At 40.5% G+C, this 25213-nt stretch overlaps 1 protein-coding gene across 3 annotated transcripts in view; it reads right to left on the bottom strand.

The window, feature by feature from the left end:
* Nckap5 (NCK-associated protein 5) overlaps positions 1-25213 on the bottom strand; it is an 824710-nt gene that overhangs the window by 50020 nt on the left and 749477 nt on the right. For 2 of the 3 annotated variants that reach the window (XM_013030809.1, XM_013030808.1), the window contains 3 exons: positions 17053-17358; positions 14573-14709; positions 11452-11556 (listed from right to left, as the gene is read on the bottom strand). In XM_013030809.1, the coding sequence (XP_012886263.1) occupies positions 11452-11556; positions 14573-14709; positions 17053-17358 (548 nt within the window). Of the gene's footprint in view, positions 1-11451; positions 11557-14572; positions 14710-17052; positions 17359-25213 lie in introns of those variants that run through there. The other variant, XM_013030807.1, reaches the window with a different exon arrangement.

A 25213-nucleotide genomic window follows, 5' to 3' on the forward strand; every position in this document is an offset into this window, starting at 1 on the left:
TTTTGTTTTAAAATTCATCTTCTTTGCATAATGTGTTGTGAATTGCTTAGTATTCAAGCTGAAGAATTAACCAGGAACTGGGGCCACCATCCCTCAGTGTCCCTTTCAATATTGTTCCACAGTCATCAGTTCCTTGTGTTTTCCTAATTACTGCAAAACCAATTGTTTTTAACTTCACTGCCCCAGCTCTTGGTAATTTGTTGAATGTAATTACCTTCGAATGAAGAAAATGTACTTCTTGTTCAGGAAAATCGGGGCTTGATTAGAGGAGCATCATCAGGTGGCTGTGGACCCCAGTTGCAAAGCTTTGCATATTCCTCCCCTGCATTTTGGGTAAGGCATTTGAGTGGGGGAAGGGCCCTCAATGCAGGGAGTCCCATGCTATGGTGATCTGCAGATGCTTGTGCAGGGAAGGGCCCTCAATGCAGGGAGTCTCATGCTGTGGTGATCTGCAGAGGCTTGTGGACTTGGATTGGAAGAAATAATTTTATGGATATCCCAAAGAAGTTGGAATTCTGGCTCTTCTCTTTGAGTAGCCAACAGTACGTATGGCCGAGGTAGTAGAGCATAACCATTGGGTTGTTGATTATCTCCTCTCTCAGATAATCTGTTTCTATGTGTGAATCTAAGATTCTAGAGGGATGGGCTGCTTTATTTAATTTGGTAGTGGCTATGGTCCATACTCTTTTTGTCTAGCACTGGCTGGAGCATAGACATGCTCAAATTAAATGACATTTTTCTCTCTCCTCTAAATCTCTTTATGTACTAGTTAGTTCAACTCATTTCTCAAACAAATAGTGGAAGAACAAAGATTGTCAACTTCTATTTGTCTCTTCCAGATCAGGGGTGTGGTATATCCCTACCATGAAGAATGCTTTGTTAGGAGAATAAATAATTCTCAATTTGGGGCAGAGAGTATGAGAATCAAGCTAGAAGCCATGAGACTGTTGAATCAAAAAAAAAAGGCTCTGATACTCATCCAATGGCCCTCAGGAAGATGCAGCGACACAGAAGCTAAAATCTTCCATCCTTGAGAAAAGTTGGAAAAATGGATTCACCACATTATCTAGCACAGGCTCAGAGAAGAAGAAATATCTGTGTTGGATTCCCCCCCCCCCACAGGTAGCCATTCTGAGTCTCCCACCCGCCTTTTCCATATAAGTAATCAACTTGTGCACAGGGTCTTAACTACCTTCTTGATCAGCACAGTGAATTTCTTGCATTTTGTCTAACTCCAATGAAAGAACTGAATATGCAAAGAATTAACATAATACACAATCAATTTAAAATTAATATAAAACCAAGAAGCAAGTGATGGAAATAAGTGCAGGGTCTCATAGTAGAACAGGCAGGGAGGAGTGAACTAGGCTGTGGGTATGGCAGGGAGACAATCCCGCAAGACTTCCTGGGAGATGAAGCCTGAACTGGACCTTACAGACTAAATAAGAATTAGGGGAAAAGTTAGATAGGAGAAAGACAAAATCGCATGAGCAAGAATCCAGACATCCTCACAACACCCTGTGTGTGGGACATAGCAGGCATATTAATCATGCTTGAAGTTTGAAACAGGAAGAAAAAAAAAAGAGAAGAGTCAAAGACAAGCCAAAAGGGGATTCTGTGGACCTTGGAGTAAAAGGAAACTGGATTTTCATTTATATATTTTTGTAAATGCCATTTTAAAATCTTGTTCATAAAGCATCATTTTACTGAGAATAACTCAGAACCTCATTACATGGCATTCCTTAAATTGGCATCAATGATGTGGCTTATAATCTAGACATTCATTTATTCAATAAACATATTGCTAATGCATTTCAGAATTTGTCTAGGTCTGCTGGTAAGACACGTGACACCCACCTTTCCCAGAGGCGCAGAACCTAAACCTTTTTTAGATTCCAGTAAGTAAATTTGACTCTGTGAACCTTGAGCAAAGTTATTATTGTCAGTTTGGAAGAGCTTGGTTTACTTGGCTGTAAAATCAAGACAAAATGACTCTTTTATAAAATTCCTATGGAAAATAAATTAGAAAAACTTTCTGAGGAAAGATATCTAGCCTTAACAATGGACTTGTCTGTAGAAGTAGCTTACCAGGTTCAATAGACTGGAATTTGAATGAGTTGACTTATGAAGTATTAAAAGTATAAATGAGCCCACTGAAGAACAGGCAGAATAGATTCCACGAGAATGCAATAGGATTGAAATAAATGTAGCCCCAGGGGTCTGTGAGAGAAGCCAATTTTTGAAGATGTGGAGTTTTAACTCTATATGGTCAATGTTGAGGACAAAAGGATAATTGGATATTCATATTACTCTAGCAGTTTGGTTTTAAACCATGTTAATGAGGTATGATTGACATATAGAAAGCCATACATATTTAATGTATGCAAACAGATGAGTTTAAAGGTAAGTAGGCATCTGGGAGATGGTGAAACTGGTAGAGATCCATGAATAGATTTTAAGCAAAGGAACAATAATGATGGGATCTTGACTTTCAAGGAGGGTACTTTAGTGGCAGTATAGATGCCACAATTTAGGGGATGAGACTGGCATTGGACAGATAGGGCAATGAATAAAAAAGCAAAAGACTGTGTAAGCCAGCCAAGATCCTAGATTGAGCCAGTGGCACAGAACTTAGAGAAGGAGCAGACTGAGAGGTATCTGAGAGGAAGGCCAACAGGTCTGTAGGATGACCAGAATTGGGAGTGAGAGACAAGGAAGTATCAAGGACAACAATGGCTTTATGACTGGTATCTCTAAAAGAACCATGAGACATTCACTTGAAATAGAGAGCATGGGAGAAAGGGCAGATTTCTGGAGAGAGAGAGAAAGAAAGACCCAACAGGTTTCAATTAGGATTTTTGCCCAAGCTCACAGGGTTAGTGCTACACTTTCATGGACTGAGAATGTCCCCCCAACCCCACAGGCCCATGGGGGCAATGGCCTGGTCTCCGGCTTCATTATTGGGAGAGGGAGCCTAGTGAGAAGTTTTGGATCACTGGAGGGTTACAGGGTTGTGCTCTTGTAGAACAGAGCAGGGCCCAGCTCCTTGCTCTTGCTTTTCCTCTCTTTCATAGCTGAGCCATAAGGTGAACAGTTTCATGTTACCACAGACTCTCCCCACGCCCATGATGTGCTTTCTAAACCCAGGGCTCAAAGCAAAAAAGGCTGGGCAACTGTGGACTAAATTCTCATAAGTTGATCATTATTGCAGTTTTCTCTATTCTTTTTTAGTGCTGGAAATTGAATCCCAGGGCCTAACACATGAGAGGCAAGTGGTTTACCTGAGCTATATCCCCAACCCCATTTCCATTTTAGATATGGGGTCTCACAGTGTTACCCATGCTGAGTTCAAACGCTGGGTTTTCCCAGTCTTAGCGTCCTCAATAGATGGATAACCATGTGTGTCACTATCCTTAGTTCTTACTTCAGACATTTTTTTAATAGTAACAGAAACATGGCTGACACATGAATCGCGATGATAATAGGCAGCCAAGTAGAAAAATCAGAAGCTTGAGGAAGACTGCTCAGCTTCAGAGTTATTCATTCTGCATTTAACCAATCAGGTCTGGTGGTCCAACAAGTGGAGAAACTCCCCTCCTGTCATCTGGAGATGGGCTTCCCTGCTGTAGTTCCCCCGGATCACCCCCTCAGTCGACATATGGTCCTTGGCTCCCTCAAGCTTTTTGCTCGGTTCCCTGTGCTTGCCTTCTCTCATGCCCAGCCTTCAGGAAAGGGACAGAGATATTTGTGTTGCCCAACTTGGCAAATTACACTGCATAGCCCTGTAGAAACAAAGGCCACAAAATTACTTCTGTCTGCTCCCTCACCCGCTGGGCCATCAACCCAGGTCCTAAATCCTGTCCCTGTCACTGACTCTGTGCTAACAACTTGGACTCTTTAAACATTTTTCAAAGTCACACTAAAGAAACCAACCTTGAATGAAAAGTTGTGTATTTGCTTTAGTGTTTTATGAGCCCATAGGCAAAGTGCTGGAAAGTAGCTTTCTCCTGCGACATTTGGTGTGATGCTGAGAAACAGATCTCTTTACTGAAACCAGTAAACAGCCAGAAGCCTGTCTGTACTAAAGGCACAGATCACAGTTAGGACGTGACTGGCCAGGGAAATGAGCAGGCTCCTGCTCACTGAAAGGTACAGGTGAGAAGTAGCCTTGAAAGACAGATGGCCAATGTCAAATGTCCTTTACCCAAGGGAGACATTTAGGGATCCAGGAAAGAAGGGTGTGCTCCAGAAACAGGAATTATCTTGGCAAACATCCATCCATGCTTCAAGAGCTACTGGTAAATTCAACTCTGAAGGTTGGAGACATTTGTTCCAATCCTATTTAAAAAGGGAGTTAGAGCATTGGGCCAGCCAGTAATGAGGGCAAGGTAAAAATCACCTTGGGGAGTATAATGTCCCTTCACTTTCAATTTTTTCTTGTTTCAGTTTTTTTTTATACCATTTTGGTCAACATTTCTAGTTAACAATGCCATGGCTACCCTAAGTATCCTTTCTTAGTGTTTGTTATAATCCAGCATGCAGCGGCAGCCCTGCTGACTGTCTGCATATATTTCCTTTCTTGGCAGTACCATCATGAGCCAGGGCGGACTGTGTCTGTCTCACTGGGGAGTGTGGATGATAGATCTCTGGCAACAAATCTACTCTCAAAAGCAGAGTCCAAGTACCTTGATAGAGGGAAGGGTTGGCTTGCTGGACATCTGCTTCCAGGACCTCCTCACTCCTCCTAAGAAAAATCCTTTGCCCAGAAGGTAAAACAACAAAATAAACAATTTATCTTCATTCTTTTGGGATTTTTTTTGGTTGAAGGGAATAGATGAGCAAATTTCATATATAGAGAAAAACAAATTCAAGCCAGGACTCAATTGATTGTGCATAGGGATTTCAAAACAGCTCAAGGAGCAAGCTTAACATTTATCTGAACCCATAGACACTCAGCCTACTACTGCTTTTTCTCTGCTCTGCATCACTGCATTAAACAAGTCCACATTCAAATTTAAGCTCTCAGATCCATGTACTCTCATATGAATCCAGAGAAGCTCTCTTAATCTGGACATTTTCAAATAGCCTTTAGATTATTCCTCCTCCTCCTCCCCCTCCTCCACTTTGTCCTCCCCCTCCTCCTCCATCTCTTCTTGTGTCTTCACCCTCTACCAACAGTAGAACCCCACACATAGGCCACAGAAAGGTTAGGGTCAAATTTGAAAGCTACTGTTCCTCTTTTCAGTAACAACCAACAAACGCAGATCTTCAGTATCAAGTGGGATGAGTTTCAGGATCCATGGTAAAAGCTCAAGTCTCATGTATAAAACAATGCAGTATTTGTGCATTCCCTATGAAACACTTCTGCATACTATAACATTATCTCTAAATGAATTATACTACCTAATGCTTTGTAAATGCCACGTAAATCCTTCCTAAACTGAATTGTTTAAGGAATAATGACAAGGAAAAAAGTCCGTATTTGTTTGGAATTGATTTAATATCTTTCAAATACTTTTGAAGTAAGTTTGGTTGCCCCTGGGATGCAGAATGGTGGGTATGCACGGATAATTCCACCTTCCCCCTTTGGCTTCTAAGACACCATGTGGTCTAGCTCACGGTGTCCTTTACTATTGGTTCTTGCTCAGTCTCTCTGGCTAGTCTCTTTCTCCTGCCTACTCAGGTGGAATGGTATAGTCTTCTCTCCATCTACTCTCTCTATTCCCTCCATTCAATATTTTGCCTCACAGCTTTAAACAGATGACACACAGTTCCATGTCCAGACTGAGCTGGTCGCTGACCTCCATACCAGCATGGAAAACCATCATTCACCATCTCTAGTTGAAGACTTCATGGTCCCTCAGGTTTAGTATGTACAAGCCAAACTGTGCATCTGCCTCCTGGCCCCCAAACTCCACCTTCTCCATCCATAGTATGTAGCAAGTGAGGACCTTCCAAAACCTTGAAATCATTCTTGACTCAATTTCACTGTTAATTATCCATCCTCAATAAGTCCTGTTGTATTCTGCACTAAATTAGTAATTCTGTGTTGCACAACAAGCCCCGGGTGACCACCCCCATTTAAGTGGAAATTATGACAATTTGAAGAAGAAAAAAAAAAAGAATGATCCAAAAAGGAGCCCTCAGGACAACTAGACCAAACATTAACAAACAGCAAAAACAAAAAACAACATCCAGTTTTGCTGGGTGCCAGTGGTTCATGCTTATCTCTGATTAGCCACCTAAAAACTGGAAGCCTTGAGCATAAAAAGCTCAGAGGCAGTGCCTAGGCCAAATTCAAGCCCCAGGAGTGGCACGTGCGCATGCACACACACACACACACACACACACACACACATTCCTCCTCCACACAAGTACAATCTAGTTCCTTGTTCTCACACTGGTCATGTCTTTATAGCTTAACATCCAGACAGTGAGAGCATTTCCTTCAGTGCAGGGAGGTGGCTCACACTACAGGCTGGTTCACACCACTAATGTCGCCCATTTGATGATTGTCACAATGGAGCATAGTGGTCCTTTTAAAACATCCCATGTCATGCTATTCCTGTACTGAAAGATATCCAGAGCAAAAGGTACCAGCATTCATCCAATTCATCTCCAGTCATCTGATGTGTCCACTAAACGGTAGTGACATCTGCTCCTGCCGTAGGCTATGGCACTAGCTGCTTCCTAGGTGTGACTGCCATTTCCAAGATATCTTCTGGGGTTAGCCCCTCCTCTTTTAGCTCTGACCCAGGTCATCTTGTGAGGTGAGCTTGTTCTGGGTATTCCACTGAAATTTGTCCACCTGTTCCCCAGCATTCCTATCCCTACCACCCTACTCAGCTTTATCTTCTCCATAGCATTTAATCACTATTGAAAAAATTGTAGAGTACACCTTTGTCTACCATCAGAGAGGGTCTTTGTATAATTTACTCATCTCTGGAAAGCCAGCCTCAGGAGGCCTTCAGCAAATATTTGCTCAGTAGTGAATGGACAGACTTCTAGAACTGGCAGAGGCCTCTTGGATGGGCAGCTGAGGGTCAGTGAGGAGAGATCATACACTTTGGATTCAGGATTAGCTCAAAGGAAGGGCTTGGACTAGAAGCTGGCCTGGTTCTAGGTGTCTCCATTGGACAAGCCCAAGGAAAGAACAGCCCTTTCCCTATTCATTTATCACAACTGGAGGGTTGCTGGGGGAACTATGGAGGCCTCATAGGGGCAACCAACTAAAATATTAGGGGTATTTGCTGCTTTCTTCTTGACAAATGCTATGATTTGAATAGGGAAATTTAGTTCCAATGTGATGGTGATAAGAGGCAGTAGGCGTTTAAGAAGCATTTGGGGTCATGAGGGATTGGCCTCCTTGAATGGGTTAATATAGTTTCAGGGGGGAATAGGTTAGTTCTGAATGAGGATTGTTATAAATCAGGTCAACCCCTTCATCCCCTGCTCTTTTTGCATGTATCTGCTCCCCTCTGCCTTCCACTGGTTGTCCTCACCAGAAGCATGCTGGTACCTTGTACTTGTACTTCAGAACAATGAACCAAACAAACTGTCTTTCTTTACAAATACTTAGTCTTAGGGATTCCATGATAGTAACAAGAAACCAAAGGCAGTAAGCTTTCCTGCATTTCAACAATTATCCCTGATTCTTCACTGACTTGTAAGAAACAAGTGATAAAGTGACAGACTCAGATTATATGCCAGTCTAGCCTCTCTCTAGCCCTCCCTACAAATGCTAAAATTCTCCAAAAATTAGGAATGTAGAGTGATAGATTATATTAACCCCTAAAGCAACATATCTACTTTAGCTTTAAAAATCCATCCTTCCTTCCTTCCTTCTTTCCTTCCTTCCTTCCCTCTCTCCCTCCCTCCATCCCTCCTTCTCTCCTTCCCTCTTCTCTCTCTCTTTAAATAGCTGTTTGAAAGGGTTTCATATCAATATGTCAGCTTATGATAACAGTGAATCTTGGTCAATGTAACCCCTTCAGCCACTGTTCCCCACCTGTCCAACCCTACTCGTCCCCTCAAAGTGACCCCAGTCCATTTTCACATATGTACATTGAATATGATATCTGTATTCACTGACCTGTACTCTGTCCATCTTTCCCTCATCCCCTTGATATCCCCTGTCCAACATATATTTCAGCTTCCCTATATTCATTGCTAAACTATAAGTTTATAAGTTTAAGGAATTTACCTTTGGAATCTTCTCCTGAGTATACCATACTTCAGTCAACTTGTTTGTAAACTACTGCAACCACAATGAAAGGCAATTTGGAGATTCTTTAAGAAAATTAAACATAGATACTAGTCTTAGGCATTTATCCAAAAGATTATAATCTCCAAAGCATTATAATCTACAAATGCCTAAGATTATAATCTTTTGGATAAATGCCTAAAACACAGTAAAGACACTTGCACACCTATGTTCACTGCTGCACTATTTACTATAGCCAAGGTATGAAAACAGCCCACATGCCTTACAATGGATAAATAGATCAAGAAAGTTATATATAAATACATATGTTTATATATATACATATGAAATTGTATTATTGATACTTACAGTATCAATAATATATTATAAATATCAATAATATATTATCAATAATATATTATGTCATTTGCAAGGAAACAGATGGACCTAGAAAAACTTAACATTAAAATAAATCAAAGGGTGAATGTTTTCTTTCATATGTGAAAATTAGATTGAAATTAAAAACATATAAAAACATATATAAGGTCATATGCCTTGTTTTAAAAAATAAAATTAAGAAGAGTGAGGGAGCCAGGCGCTGGCACCTCTAATCCGTGATACTCAGGAGGCTGAGATCTCAGTATTGTGTTTCAAAGCCAGCCTGGATAGGAAAGTCTGTGTGACTCTTATCTCCAACTAACCACCAGAAAACCAGAAGTGAAACTGTGGCACAAAGTGGTAGAGCAGTAGCCTTGAGCAGAAAAGTTCAAGGACAGTGCCCAGGCCCTGAGTTCAAGATCCATAACGAAGGAGAAGAAAAAGAAGAAGAAGGAGAGGAGGAGGAGGTGGGGGAGGAAAAGTTGGGGAGGAGGAAGAGGAGGAGGAGGAGGATACAGCATGAGGGAATGGGTAGATAGGGAAGGACTGGGTAACAATGTTGAAAGGGGTGACAATGATCAGGATACATTGTATTCATAAACTGCTTTGCTAAATAACAAGTCCTTTTTACAACTGCTTAACGATAATAAAAAAGTAATAAAACGAAGGCAAAGATTCAAGTAATATAAGAGAATACTAAAGTAATGTGAAAATATGAATGAAATGTAGTATGAGAACATTTAATATTAATAATCATTGAAAAAGGAGAAAAATATACATCAGAACCACACAGTGACCATAAATTCATTTCATTTGCCAATAATTTTGATAAAAGAAATAAATACTACAATGAAAAAAAATCATTGACTGAAGTGGTAGAACACCTGTATAGCAAGTGTGAGGCCCTGAGCTCAATCCTCAGTACCAAAAGAGAAGGAGAAAGAAGAGGAGGAGAAGGAGGAAGAAGAGGAGAAGCGCTGCAGCAGTATTTAAAAGGCTCTTGCCCTGAGGTTCACTTCACTTAGTATCATCATGGATGATCATATGTACATAGCTTTTAAGCTTGTGAGCTTTTCTGGTCATCTGATAAAATTATCCTAGGTGTATGCTAATTATTGAAAATGAGGGGAAATCATGGGACCTATATTTCTTTGGGCCTGGCTTACTTCACTTAATATGATTTTTTTCGAAGTCTTTCCATTTCCTAACAAATGGGGCAGTGCCATTCTTTCTGATGGAAGCATAGAGTTACATCTGTGTGTGTGTGTGTGTGTGTGTGTGTGTGTGTGCGCGCGCGGGCATGCGTGTGTGTTTCTTTTTCTTTCCTTTTTTTTTGTCGGTCTTGGGGCTTGAACTCTGGGCCTGAGCGCTGTCCCTCAGCTCTTCAGCTCAAGGCTAGCACTCTACCACTTGAGCCACAGCGCCACTTCCAGTTTTCTGGTGGTTTATTGGAGATAAGAGTTTCACAGACTTTCCTGCCTGGGCTGGCTTTGAACCGCGATTCTCAGATCTCAGCCTCCTGAGTAGCTAGGATTATAGGTGTGAGCCACCAGTGCCCGGCATGTGTGTGTCTTTCTTGGTTGTGTACTATGTGATTTTTTTTGTTTCATTTGTATGCTCTTCCCCTTATGATATATCCCCTGTTGTCACTGTAGTTGATTTTGGTGTCCTGCATCTTGTATATACATTTACCTAATTTGGGAAGGGGAAGGGGAATAACAAAATGCTGAAACAAGGACACAGGATGACCCATTGCAACAATGATACCCTCAAGACGGTATATTGGAAATAAACTTTACAATTTCTGGCAGGGGAAGGGGAGGTGTGTGGGAGGTGGAAGCGGGAAGGGATAGTGGGAGAACAACAAGGGAAGGGGTAACAATGCTTGACAAGAAGTGTACTCATTGCCTTACTCATCTCACTGTAACCTCTCTCTACAGCATCTTTACAAGAAAATAACAATTTTTAAAAAAGGCTCCTGCCTGTAATCCTAACTACTTCAAGAGGCTGAGATTTGAGGATTGTGGTTGTAAAGCCCATTAGGGGCAAGAAAGTCCATGAGACTATTATCTCCCAATTAACTACTCAAAAAAAAGGCCTTAAGCAAAAAAGCTCAGAGACAGTTCCTAAGCCCTGAGTTCAAACCCTAGGACTGACCTATACATACAAAAAATTATTATGATTTCAGTATATAATCATGATTTTATCATATAATTTCTGTATTCGTATTGGAGAAAGAAAGTTGATTGGTAGGAAAAGAGTGATTTCTCCACCCCACATTTGTGTAGGAGTTTGTCTGGCCTAGTGTTTGTAAGGAAGTGCCACCAAACACACATATTTGAAGTGCTGAAGGATGATGTTTTTTCTATTGCCAATTCATATTCAAGAGGAAAGCCAATAAGGGAGTTCTAACCTCCCAGACAGACCTGTTCATAATGGCATTGTGAACAGGTCCAGAGCTATACAGCCTAATGTGAGCAAAAAGCCTAGAAATTCCAGCTATGGCTCACTGGATGATTCAAATTGCCAGAGTATGTAATTAAGAATAAAGTTATCTTTATAGTCATTCCTTCATTATTGAGATAACTCAATTGGAAGCCGTTTTAGAGATGCCAGATCTGGAAATAAAATCCTTACAGACTGCAAGTGTAATATCATGAAGACTGTACCAGGAAATAAATTGATGTGCACAGACAATCTTCTGTATGCAGCAGAAAATTAGATCTCAGGAGAGACATGGAGCTAAAATGTAAAATCAAGGTAGCAAGGGCTTTTGCATAGGTAAGGCTTAGTCAACATCTTTCAGAGAGAGAAACCCATATGTCCATGCTGGTCATGATTCCTGGGGGTGGCACTCTTCCCTGCTTTCACTAACTTTTCCTTTGTAACTCCAAAACTATTATTTTCATAGTCCAGGTTACTATCACTTTACTGCTACCACCAGCAGAGTATATACATACTCTGTGCACCTCGTCCTAAATGAGTAATACGAGACTGCTAAGACCATTCCTAGAAAGCACCATGAGGTAAACCTGAGGTGAGGATGCAAGGCAGTTCACATTTGGCTTTCTCAGTGTGCATGATTTTATCCTCATTGCCCAGCCCACCCTCCACCCAGGAGCAACTGCTTTGCTGGTTATTGTGCCTTCTACACAGCTATTTAATTACCAGGGCTGCAGAAACCAAGGCTGACTGCAACAACGAAGCCTTAATGACACCCTGGAAGACACTCTGCCATAGTCCCAGGTACAGGCGAGTCTCCATAGTCACCCACTCTTGTCTTTTGCATGCCTCTTTGTAGGGTCTATTTTATATTCAAGTATCTATTGGGAGCTGATATTCCAGGCCTACTAGCTTAGTTACCTGCTCCCATCATTGGTGTTTGAGTGCTAGAGAATATGAAAAACATGAACCTTGGGAACACGAGAATCAGTACTTATCTGATTCACAACTTTTTCACAGGCAACAAAAGGAAGATCTACTCTGATAAAGGAAGTAGTATCTGTATATAACCCCACTCCCCAGTCTATGGGGAGTTCATAGGAGGAAGGACTCAGTCTCATGAATGCACATAGTCCAGCTCCCCTGGATGTCAGTAGTGTGACAATGACGCCACGTTTAGCAATTTCTGAGGTGGTTGATTATTGTCCAGTTTTTCCTTTTGGAAATACAGGAATATGGAGAATACTGACCTAGACTGTATCACCTGTTGGTTGAGTTAAGAATTCGGGATCATAGTTTCATGTTTATAGCACTGTTTCCATTAGAACACCTGTTCTGGTTGGTTCAAGTGCAGATGCTTGGGACAGGTACCCATGGTTTATGTGAGATGATGTCATTTGATTGCTGATTACCTAAACATATTTCAGGATTTAAACTTCTTCAGCTAGTGTTAAAATTCCAAGCATTCATTCCTTTTGTTTATTCCTTCCTTCACTTGTTTATTCGTCTCTATATTCAATGTGTTTATGCTAAATAGTGTGTTACAGTCTCAAGGTACAGTGCTCAGTATTGAAGATTCCAGGTATCTAGCCATAATCTGTCTGTGACAGATGACATGTCTACTGACCAGATACCCAGGGAACTCTGGCATCACTGTATTTAGAATACTTATTACCTTACTTATGTAACTATAACCCTCTGTACATCACCTTGATAAAAGAAAAAGACTCTAGGAACACTAATATTCCTTCATCTTTCTATGCAACAACCACTAACTGAACTAGGCAATGGGCTGGGTACTTTAAAGCTAATATAATTTAAAGCTAATTGTTGATTCCAACATTCTCTACCTGCAAGTAAGTGAAGCAGTTTTTAAGTTGCAAATCAGACTCTTATCAGTCAGGGCAGATTTCTACTGAATGATGAGGAGAAAGGGAACCTCAGAGAAGGGTGAGTGTATTGTTGATATGTCCATCCATTTCATGTAGAGAGGACAGGTACAGGACTCAGGTCCAGTGCTCAATAATTTTATTTTTACATTTGTGGGATGACTTAAATCCCTTTGTCACTGTCACCAACTGGCGTTTCCAAACTATTTTCCCCTAACTAACTCTGACTCGGAGTGCTTTTCATGATGTTCTCAATTTTCTAGTCCCCCAAGCTTTTCCAAGCTTTGTTATGCTGAAACAGCATCAGCTCTAACTGGGAATGTATTAGAAGTGTTTAGCTCCCACTCCACATATTCTGTATACACTAAGTCAGATTCTGGGCACAGGTAGAGACAATAGGATGTATAGTTAGACCAGTGATTCTATCAACTCGAGTTTGGGTACTGCTTGATCCAGAGGAGCCCTAAATGTCTATATTTAGGCATGATACACTATGACAGCTTACCCATTTGCCTCTCAGAGACACTTCCTATAGAGGCAGCCATTTTAAGAGTCAGAAAGAAAACTCAGAGAGTTCAGTTCTAGTCTGAGTTTTCCCACTACCCTTGACCTTGTACAAAGTCCTACATACCTCAGGAACTTGCATTCTCTGCTTTAAATGGAGGCTGTGGGCTGAGAATATCCCCCTTCCCTACATTCTCATTTCCATATTGAGGTGCTCAAGATAAAGAGAAAGCTCAGTCAGCCATACTGGGTGTGGGGGACCTCAGATATGGACGAATGTTTGTAGTTCCTCATCACAGCTAGACAGAAACTCTTGTAAAGATAAAAGTGGTGACTCTTGAAGACAGTTGAGAGAGTGAAGGCAACAACAGGACAGGTCAGGGACGGGACAGGAAGCTCAACTAATGAATCTACATGTCCTTCCTCCACTCTTCACACTGCTAACTACCACCAGAGACTACAGTGGGCCAGCTCCAGAATAAGTTGAGAACCAGTGAAGAGGCTGTGATGTATCCACAACCAGCTGGAAGGGGAAACAGGAAGGGCTGGCAAGCAAGCTTCAAGGGACAAAAGAGGCCCTGAGCCATGAGGGCCTCTGGAAAACCACTCACCTATCAGAAAGCCTGAGCCTGCCATTTCAAGGTGCATGAATAGTCTACAACAAAAATGAAAGCACTGGAGAAACTTGCTTCTAATTAATCCTAGCCAGTCCTTTTACCACTCCAGTTCTCAAGTGTATTTATCACTAAAAGGAGAAGCATTAAACCTACTTCCTCTGTGTCATGGAAGAGAGTGAACGAAAGTAACCACAGAGATAATGAAAAAAGAAAAAAAATAATCTAATGGTACCCCTATGGTTTGGAAGAATGAATGATTGTTCTACAATCCTGAATTAGAGAGCATTCATAAACCAGCCAATTGGGAGCAGATAAGAAACACGTTGCATTCTATATAGAATAAAGGTGTCTCAAGAATCTAGGTGTTCTCCATTCATAGGAAAGGTTGAGCCTTGGATCTTGTCTTGCATTTAATAAACAAATGGGAAATTCAATAAAAAATTAAATCAATTACTGAAAGGTTTAGAGAGTTTGCTTTTCACAGTCAGGACCAACAACAAGTGGATGCTCCATTCCCACAGTGCCCCTCCCCCTCTCACCTGGGTCTCAGTGGAAGCATCTTCCCTCTCCCAGTCTGGAGAGGGCTCGTTGGCCCTCAGCTCTTCTGCATATTTGAATGATGAGCAAGTCTGAGGGCTGGACGCCACCTCGCTCTCCTTTTGGAAATAGGTTTTTCCTATATGAAGAAATGAATCACAAATCAGCTTTCAACAAGTTCTGAAAGCTTAGAGGAAAGAGGGAAACATTCCAAAATAACAGAAATGTACAATGAACATTGGGTTTTCCATTCTTACCCCCCCACACAAAAATCCATACTACCCACAATGCTTATAAATCTACTTATAAATATACATCTGTGAAAGATATCTTCCTAAGCCAAAGTGTTCTGGGACCCAGTGTTTTTCCAAATGGTTGGGATATGTCAAGCTACAAGGGTTTGGTAGGCAAATCATTTGGAAATCATAAACAATGTTTCTCAAAGAAAGTTATTCATAAAATAACAGATTTGGGAGACCTTCTCAGAGCCTTCACTGTGGTAATGGGCCTTGTCATAAATTCCAAAAAAGGGATCAGAATTTACAGCCTTTCCCAAGCATGGTTGAACAGGGACCCTTATTTTCTTATTATAATGACCTATTAAGGTCATTTTGAATCACAGACCTTGGAAACTTTTCTAGAGACTCTTAACAGCTCTTTCAAGCTTTAACAGGTTAGTATGCTCACACACTGGTTGGGCTACTGTTACATTGCAACTGCTGATTTGGTAGGTGTGGGGTGGGTTCTGAGCTTCTCCAATTATGTTTCACCAGCTCCCAGGTGAAGCCTACAACGCTGGCCCATGGACCATGGTTTTTGAGTAGCAAGTATATAATTGACAGAGTGATTTAAAAAAAAAAACAACTCCCTCCATTGCCTGTAACAGCAGATTAACTTGTGAAATGTATTCCTTTCCCATGTGAGCAAGGAGAACCACTGTTAGCATTGTCCAGCCTCCGTGATTATCAACAGGCCATGCTGTGACAATCTCTCCATAGTTTACATTTGTGTAGAAGCAAAGTAATTGTGTTCACATCAGCACGGGAAGATGTGTGCAGATACTCTCATGTTCACTATAGGGATAAGAGAAAAACCAATTCCTTTGCACATACTAAATGGGACGTTTCAACTAGTGTTCCCTATCCTAATTTTCATATGAATAGCAAATAACTACCAAGAAAAGAAAGGCATTTGAAAGCCAGCTCTGTCTTTGGACCACAGATGTCACATGGAGGACAGGAAACTTCAGGATGAGAAACTCAAACATGTCCTGTCTGTCATGTGTTAACTCTTTTCCATACATACTGTTTTGTTTTAACAACTCTCCATGACAATTTAATTAAGACACAACCCTCAGAAATGTGGCACAGTGAATATTAGCAGCAAGATCAGAATGATCTCCTTCCTATTTCCTTCTTATGAAAGAATTCAAGGCTTGTGGTTTCTGTTCAATTTGTTATAATGACAGTATTTAATCATGGAGTCTGCTCAGCAACCCACTGCTGAATTGAGGTCACACATGTGGCTATCCAGGCATAGAGCACATAATCTATAACTAAAATTTCATCCCTGAATCTCTGGAGGGTTTGCCATTAATTAACAATGCATTTATTTCAAAAATAATATGCATTGTCACCTTTAGAAGTGTAACCTTGGCTTGGAATGAGCAGAAGTTTGTAAGGAAACATTCATGAGAGTTTGCATTACCATAGGAAGGAAAGACTCAGCCACGAGAATATTCCAGTCCATTTATTCATTCAAACATGTTAAATTAAAAGTCTTCTTTTGGGACATCTATTGTATAATCTCCATTTGTGGCTCTTTTCTACTCACATAATTAAAATAAAAATGTACAATTCAGAGTTTTATTTGATATACATATATATCATAAAAGTAACTGAAAATATTTATATAAATTAAAAGATCATTTAGTGTCATCCAAGCCTGCAGTAAATATTTTCAGATTAAAAAAATCATTTTAGTTGGGTGTTGGTGGCTCATTCCTGTAATTATAGTTATTCAGAAGGCTGATATCTGAGGACCTCAATTCAAAGCCATCCCAGGAAGGAAGATCATGAGACTCTTATCTCTAATTAACCAGCAAAATGCTGGTTTTTAATCACTTGGCTCAAATGATTAAAGCATCAGCCTTGAGTTAAAAAGTTAAAAGACAGTGTGTAGGCCCTGGTTTCAAGGCTCAGTACTGGCACACAAAAAATAACATTTACAGTCATGTGTTGGTGTTTGCATGCTTGTTTACTTTCATGTATGTGTAGTTCTTAACATAATACTATGAAGTGGATCACACCTCACACACTCTGTTACTTTTTGGTAGAGGATGTTCAGGGATTTTTATAAGTCTATATTTCCATAAGGCTGAGGTCATTGACTGACTTTTCTTGTGCTGCAAAGTTTTCACTGTTGTCAGCAAATGTTTAACACTGGTCCCAAAAATCTCATTTGGAAGTGACTGGCATTTTACCTGAGGAGGCTGGTTTGGGAAGACGACTTTGAGGAGGTCGAATTCCTCTGGCAGTCATGATGGGGTCCGATGTGGAATGAACGATGGTGATCTCTGCAGAGTGCTGGCTGACTGTGGAGGAAGGCACTTCTCGTTCAAGGGTTTGGGCTCTGACATGAGATGAGGTTGGCTGGAGAGACAGGAGGGGCTCGCTGTCCTCGGAGGACTCTGGCTGGCACGTGTATCTTCCTGTTGAGCGATTTGCAGAGTCTGGGAGTGGGAAGGTTCCAATCCCACTGTCTAATGTTCTCATCTGGCAGTTTGATTCTGACATAGAGAAACAAAGGGGACATTAGAGACATTGAAGAGCAAAGGGTAGAAAGGCCACTAGTACTTGGGTATGCTCTGGGGAAAGCAGACTCCCAGTGAGAGGAAAAAAAATTAATACACATTTAGGCACAGTGTAGTAAATTTTCAGTCAGGTGCATGAAACAGACCTTTAATTGAACATGAAATTATCTCCTTCACATAATGAGGTAAGAAGGTCAGCCCATTACAGACAGCAATAGTCACAAGCACATACATGCTAGATGGCCCTCCAGAGTTATTATAGAAAAAGAACAGTCATTAGACTCTAACAATTATCTTTGATTATCGTTATTTCAATCTGGGACTCATGTGACTTCAATTAGGTGAAATTTATTAACTGAAATAAAATGAGTAATGAGCAGACATAACAAATTGAAGTGATGTCCTAACAAAGGTAATTGTGTATCTCTTATGTGAATTATCACCTGCTCAGCAGTTGACGCAATCCCTGGCCTCTAAGACGAGTGTGAGGACAGTTATTCTCACTTACCACACCAGTCTCCTTTGACCCAACTACTACTTGAAATCTTATTTTGAAGATGATGGAGCCACTTTCTGTCTTTCATCCTCACATTATGCAATGACCAAAATTCATCAGTACTTATTGGTTTTCCCCTCACTCCCAGGGGAATCTTAGGATTCTTCAGAACAAATTAAGGTGATATCATTATGCATTATGCAGGTGACCTATTCCGTTAATTATGTCTCACCTTCACAGAATTTCATATGTAAAGTTCCTGAAAAATACTTCATATTTGCAGAAGTAGAGGTGTAGCTTATCTAATCTAGTGAGACAGCTCCAAACATTGAGATGTTTTTTTTGGATTCTTAACCTTTTTCTTTTCTTTTTGTACATTTTTTTATTGTAAAAATGTTGTACAGAGGTGTTACAGCTACATGAGTAAGGTAATGAGTACATTTCCTATTGAGCATTGTTGTCTCTTTCTCTATTTTCCCTACCATCCCTTCTTTCTTCACTTCCACAACTACCCTCCCTTCCTCCCCTCCCTGCCAAAGTTGTAAAGTTCGTTTTCAACATAGTGTTTTGTTCATCTCATTGTCACAGTGGGCTAACCTGTATCCTTATTTAGGCATTTTGCTTTTTTCCCTTCCGCTCCACAAATTAGAAACAAGATTCAGGACACCAACATCAAATATAGTGAAAATAGGGGTCATACTGTGGGGGAGGAACATACAAAACAACCAAAAAAGTCTCATAGTACATTACAAACACGATAGAGACAATAGCAAGAAAGAAAAAAGATATTTGTGTCCCTATCTTGGGGTTCATTTCACTTAACATCATCTTATATGGTCTTATGTACATAGCTTTTGGCCTTTTCTGCTTGTCCTACACATGTACTAGTTATTGCAAATAAGGGAAATCATGGGACCTTTATTTCTTTGGGCCTGGCTTACTTCACTTAATATAATTTTTTCCAAGTCTTCCCATTTCCTAACAAATGGGAAATGGGACAATGTCATTCTTTCTGATGGAGGCATAGAATTCCATTGTGTGTGTGTGTGTGTGTGTATGTATACCACATTTTATTGATCCATTCATATACTAAGGGGCCTCTGGGTTGGTTCCATATCTTAGCTATGTAAATAATGCTGCAATAAACATAGCTGTGCTGCTAACCTTAGTATGGCCTTGTTTGTGATCATTTTGGTAAATGCCCAAAAGTGGGATTGTTGGGTCATAGGGGAGCTCTATGTGGAGTCTTTTGAGGAACCTCCATACTGCTTTCTGAAGTGGTTGAATAAGTTTACACTGGACCAACAATGCAGTAGGGTTCCCTTCTGGCCACATCCCCTCTAGCATCTGTTATTATTAGTTCTTGATTATAGCCATTCTGACTGGGGTGAGTTGGAATCTCAATGTTGTTTTGATTTGCATTTCTTTTATGGCTAGAGAGGTTGTGCATTTCTTCATGTGTCTGTTGGCCATTCTTACTTTCTCTTTAGAGAAGTCTCTCTTCAAGTCTTTAGCACACTTATTAATCTGACAGTTTTTTTCTTTGAGGATTTGTTGCTGGGGGATTTAAATTTTTGAGTTCCAAGTATATTTTAGATATGAGACCCTTGTCTGTTGTATGGCTAGTGAAGATCTCCCAATCCATGGGCTTTCTATTGATCTTGCTAGCTATGTCCTTTGCCATTCAGAAGCTCTGTAGCTTCATGCAATCTCATTTGTCCAACCTTTCTTTGATTTGTTGTGTTTCTGGGACTCTATTAAGAAAATATTCACATGTAGAAAATTAAAATTAGACCCTTATATATCACCCTGCACCAGAATCAACTCCAAATGGATCAAAGACCTTAGAGTCAAAGCAGACATCCTGAAAAAATTACTGGAAGGAATAGGAGAAACCCTCGGTCTCTTTGGCAAAGGCTGAAAATTGAGAATTTTGGTATCCAGAAGGTCTGTATTAATATATAAAATTTTGAACTAAAACTGTTAGTTTAAGCTTGTATGAGCATTATAAGTCTAGCTCTAAGATTCATAACACAGCACCATGTAAGGCATGGTGGGAAATCTTACTGATTAGGTACTACTACTATTCCTTTGGTGCTTGTGATATGGTCTCTGACAACAACTGTCAGTGTGAATTCTACATAAGAACCTTAACCTTTTGGTGTGGTAGGAGCCATCTAGGTCTACTGTAAGTATTAAAATATGCTCACCACTGAGTCCCTAGAATTTAGAATGCCTTTTAGTATACTATGAGATGCCTGAAGGAATGAAGTAACAGATGGCAACACATATAAGATACTTAGCATATTCATTACATATTAGTAGACAACAGATAGGTAAATAATTTAAAGACTGTTCATATGCAATCTCATTTGATCTAAGTAATAACATCTGGACTCCAGAATATATCCATGTCCCTGCCTTCTTCAAAGCAGCTTTGCTGAATATGGGCTGTATAGTTTTAGGAATTTTCGAATGGCAATTTAGAAACAAAGGAGGAGAGGAGTAGCTAGGCTTGCTGTTTGGTTCTTGAAGTATTCGGAAGTAGAAGTCCTGGGGGGGGCTTTAATTGCCACAAAATACTTAAGAGGGACCCACAGATAATCATTTTCCTCAGTGTGGGGCCACTGAACCATTGAATTAGGCCATTCAATGTCAATATTGGGTTGGGGACAGTTGATGTCTGGCTTCGTTACAATCTGAAAGGTATTACTCTTCCTCAGGATGATGAAGACTGAGTTTAGTCACATTCATTTCAAGCACTCCCTCTGCCCCCACCTTCCCATTATGGTCAGCTTTACTTTCAACCAGTTTACAGAATATTCACGACCTTCTCTCTTTGTTTTGGCATTGTTACAGAATAGCCCTTTTCAGAAATGATCAGGTGTTTGTGTAAGAAGGCACTTCCAGAGTACTTTTTGAGGATCCCGATTTTCGGATTTCAGTGCTTGACGTGGCTTCCCTCCCTCCCTCTGTTCCTCTCACCCTCTCTCCCTTCCTTTCTTCCATCATTTTTTGTTTGTTTGTTTTGTGCTTGTCCTGGGGCTTGAACTCAGGACCTGGGGCATTTTTGGTTAATTGTAGGTCAGAGTCTCACGGACTTTCCTGTTTGATGCTCAGATCTCAGCTTCCCAAGTAACTAAAATTACAGGTACAACCGACCACTACCTAGCTCTCCTTCTTTTGTCTGTCTCTCTCCTCTCACCCTCCCTCTTTCCTTCCTTCCTTTCCTTCTCTGACCTTCTTCTTTCTCTCCACCTCCCTCTTTTCCTTTTCCTTTTCCTCTCAACCCCCAACCCTGTACTAGGGATTGAATTTAGAGTCTTAACCTTGTTAGTAAAGCAGTTTACCACTTGAACCGTGGCCCCAATTCATTTTGCTTTTAGTTTTTCCAGATAATGTCTTTTGCTAACTGCCTGAGGCTGATATTGAACAGTGGTCATCCTGTCTCTGTCTCCTGTAGCTGTAATTATTTGTAAGAAAGAAAGTGAAAGGAGATCCTCAGAATTTCTTTCAGTAATCTGGAAACAGGCCCCACTTCCTATGGCTCACATATGCTTGCCTGGTTTTTAACACACAGTCATGGGGCAGGTGTAGGAAATCAGGCAGAAGAGAGATTTAGGGCAGGAAACAAAGGTGGAGTAGGTCTAAGATTGGTGCTATACAGGGGACACCAATATCGTCTGGCACCTGCTTTTCTTTCCCTTTCTCTTTTATATGCAATATTATGTGAATTTCTTAAACAGAGCTTTTGGAATTCCTGAATTCTGTAATTCTTTGAGAATTGTGTTCACTGACATGAAGCCCAGAAACTACCTGCAATTTTTTTTTTAATTTCTAAATTTCAAGATGGCAAAGGTAGAAAATGTAAGCACCTATGAAATTTGTAAGCACCTATGAAATGAGGTGTGGACCGTCAGGGGGTCAGATGTGTGCCACGTTTCACCCTCAAGCAAATTTCCTTAGAATACATATATCTTGGGAAACCAGAGTTTATATGGGAACTGCTGACGTTGCCTTTTTGTAGTTTCTTTAAAGCACTATTAGTTTCTTGCAGTTCATAAAAATGTTATAACCTGAAAAATTGTTGGATACTGTACTTTTGAGGCCAGTTTTTTTTTTCTCAGAGAATTATAAGAACTCACAAAATAATTAGATGGCTGTAGTAAGAACAAAGTTCACAGGGCCAAGTCTGCCCTGCATCTTCAATGAAATCACTGGGTCTTGCCCTCCACGAGTGTTGTGTTCGCATTTGTGGCTGTAGATACAGCTGCCAGCAGGGCCTTGCTAATGAGTTCAAGGGTTGAATGGATCAATGTACCAGTGGGCTTTATTCTTTCAAGGTTACCAATTACATTTCTGACCTTGGCCAGCCCTCACATCTTCTCCCATCCTCTCATTTGCCTTCTAAAAGTCTCTCAAGGTAAGTCCTCACACTTGTCTCCACCAACTATCTCCAGATATTTCATGAGATGACTTAGGATGCCACATCCCATTTTAAAACAGATGTTCTAAATGAGCATCTTTGTCCTCAGGAACACTAATAACTTTAAGACTTTTGAGCAAATCAGCAGCAGAATGATGATGAAATTTTTCTTCAGAAAATGGACTCAGGACCTTCCTTTATTGACACTTTGAACACATCATTTTGCAAATATATTTTACACAGGAAGTCAGGTACCTTCTTAGTTGGTTAGCTATTGGTATGAGACTTTCTGGGAGACCCTCTTTTTCAGAAGAATATTAAGAATCACATCTGATGGAGGCATAGAATTCCATTGTGCATATATACCACATTTTCTTGATCCATTCATCTACTCAGAGGCATCTGGGTTGTTTCCATATCTTAGCTATGGTCAATACTCCTGCAATGAACGTGGTTGTGCTGATGGCTTCAGAGTGGAATGGTTTGTGGTCATTTGGGTAAATGCCCAGAAGTGGGAGTGCTGGGTCATATGTTTAGTCTTTTGAGGAACCTCCATACTGCTTTCCAGCTTCCATCAGAAAAGAATGACATCACTCCATGCATGAAGAAATGGAAAGACTTGGAAAAATCATATTAAGTGAAGTAAGCCAGATCCAAAGAAACATAGACTCCATGGTTTCCCTCATTTGTAATAATTGGTATATGTCTAGGAGAGTCCTAGAACAGGATCACAATAGCTCAATAGCTACGTATATATGACCATATAAGATGATGCTAAGGGGAAATGAACTCCAAGGTATGGAAACAAGAGGATTTTTGTTGTTGTTGTTTTTAATGTACTATGTGAAACTATTTCTTTTTTCTTTCATTCTTTTTCTTTTTCTTATGGTTTATTTCCTGTATTTGATATTGGTATCCTGTGTACTGATAATATGTTCATCTAAATTATATCCGAATTACAGATGGGAAGGAGGAAAACAAAATAGTAAGACAAAAGACAAAGTGTGAACCAACTCAACAGTGATACTCACAAGAAAATAGGTTGGAAATGAACTTTACCACTTGGGGAAGGGGTTGGAGGAAGGAAAGTGGGAGAAAAACAAGGGAGGGCGTAATAATGTTCCACAAGAAATGCACTTACTACCTTATCTATGTAACTGTAATCACTCTGTAGATCACCTTGACATTTTAAAATTATTTTTTTAAAAAAAGAATCATATCTGGCATCAGGTTTCAGAACAGAGAAACAAGATAATAAGTAACTCTTAATAAGTAATAAGTAGTAAGTAACTAAAAGGTAATAAGTAACTCTTGGGCAAGCAGTCATGTGAGTTTCTGTGTAGGACGGTAGTACAGAAGAAATTTTGTGGGAATGTTTCCACTGGGGATTTTTAGACTGTTAAATCCCCACTCATCATTTGGATTGTAAACCTGAGGCTCCCTGTAATGGGCTGCTTAAACTGTTGGCCATTTTTACATCATCTGAATAGTAGATTCCACGATCTTCATTCTAGGGATTTTGAAGGACTAGAAACAGAGCCCATGATTAACCTGGTTTAATGTCTGCAACATATATACTGCTACTCTGCTGGAAAGGGCAGGTCTCAAAGGGAGTATTATTCATCTGTACATGCCCTGGGTTCAGAGCTGAATTCCGCTCATCTGCTCCTAAATATGATCATGGCCCTTGTTCTAGTGTGGCATTGCATATATCACTGTGACAGAGCATCTGATTCATTCTTCATCACCAGCCTCAGCATAATGTACAACACATAGTCAGGCCTCACTTGTGGGTAACAAGTGAGTGGTAGATGAAAATTACATTCTTCCCCTTCAACTTGTTGTAGGTAATTTTTTTCCCCTGAGAAATCTCAGCCTGTTTGTTTTTGTTCTGATTCTTGTAACCAAAGACAACAGCTGACTCCCTTCTTCTCTGGTGCTATATTTTTCCATATCAGACTTCATTAATTCAGATGTCCAAAGGGATAAGAACATTCAGAATTATCGAATATTTTCTTTTTGGTCGGTCGTGGGGCTTGAACTCTAGGCTTGGGCGCTGTCCCTGAACTCTTCAGCTCAAGGCAAGCGCTCTAGTGCTTGAGCCACAGCGCTACTTCCGGTTTTCTAGTGGTTTATTGGAGATAAGAGTCTTACGGACTTTCCTGCCTGGGCTGGCTTTGAACTGCGATCCTCATCTCAGCCTCCTGAGTAGGTAGGATTACAGGTGTGAACCACTGGCGCCCGGCTTATTGAATATTTTCAAGACTGATTTCTTTAGATTCTCCTTAGAAGAAATATGGGTGACCAAGGAAAGGTAGCAGTGGAATGCTGTTTTAACATCTTCCTCAATTCCTATATCCACCTCTCATAATCACTGGGCCTGAAGGTCCCAGATTCAGTGAAGCACCCATATGATCAGGTATTGTAGGTACAATGCAGAATTCATTGTTTAATACCAGTCCCCACAGTAGGGTTCCTACCAAGTGGAGTTCCAGGGAGCCTTTTGTAGTGGGTAAATGAGATGACATAGAAACATTCTATATTCATTTACACAGAACAATGAATTGGTGGTTTTGTTGTTGTTGTTGTTTTGTTAGCCCTGGGGGGTTGAACTCAGGGCCTGGACACTGTTCCTGAACTTCTGCTAAATGCTCTACCACTATGCCACAGCTTCACTTCAATATTTTTTTTAAATGTGGTTTCTTATAAGAGTCTCATGAAGTTTCCTGCCTGGGCTGGCTTCAAATGGCAATCCTCAGATCTCAGCCTTCTGAGTAGCTAGGATTACAGGTCTAAGCCACTGGCATCCAGGCAGAGTTGCTGTTTTTAAAATGAATTGTTTCTCCACCATCCCTTCCCTTCCATTTTCACACCTACATTTTCCCCTCCCCCCCAAAGGAGGAGGCAAC

Source organism: Dipodomys ordii, unplaced genomic scaffold, assembly GCF_000151885.1.
Source record: "Dipodomys ordii isolate 6190 unplaced genomic scaffold, Dord_2.0 Scaffold133, whole genome shotgun sequence".
Classification (NCBI taxonomy): Eukaryota; Metazoa; Chordata; class Mammalia; order Rodentia; family Heteromyidae; genus Dipodomys; species Dipodomys ordii.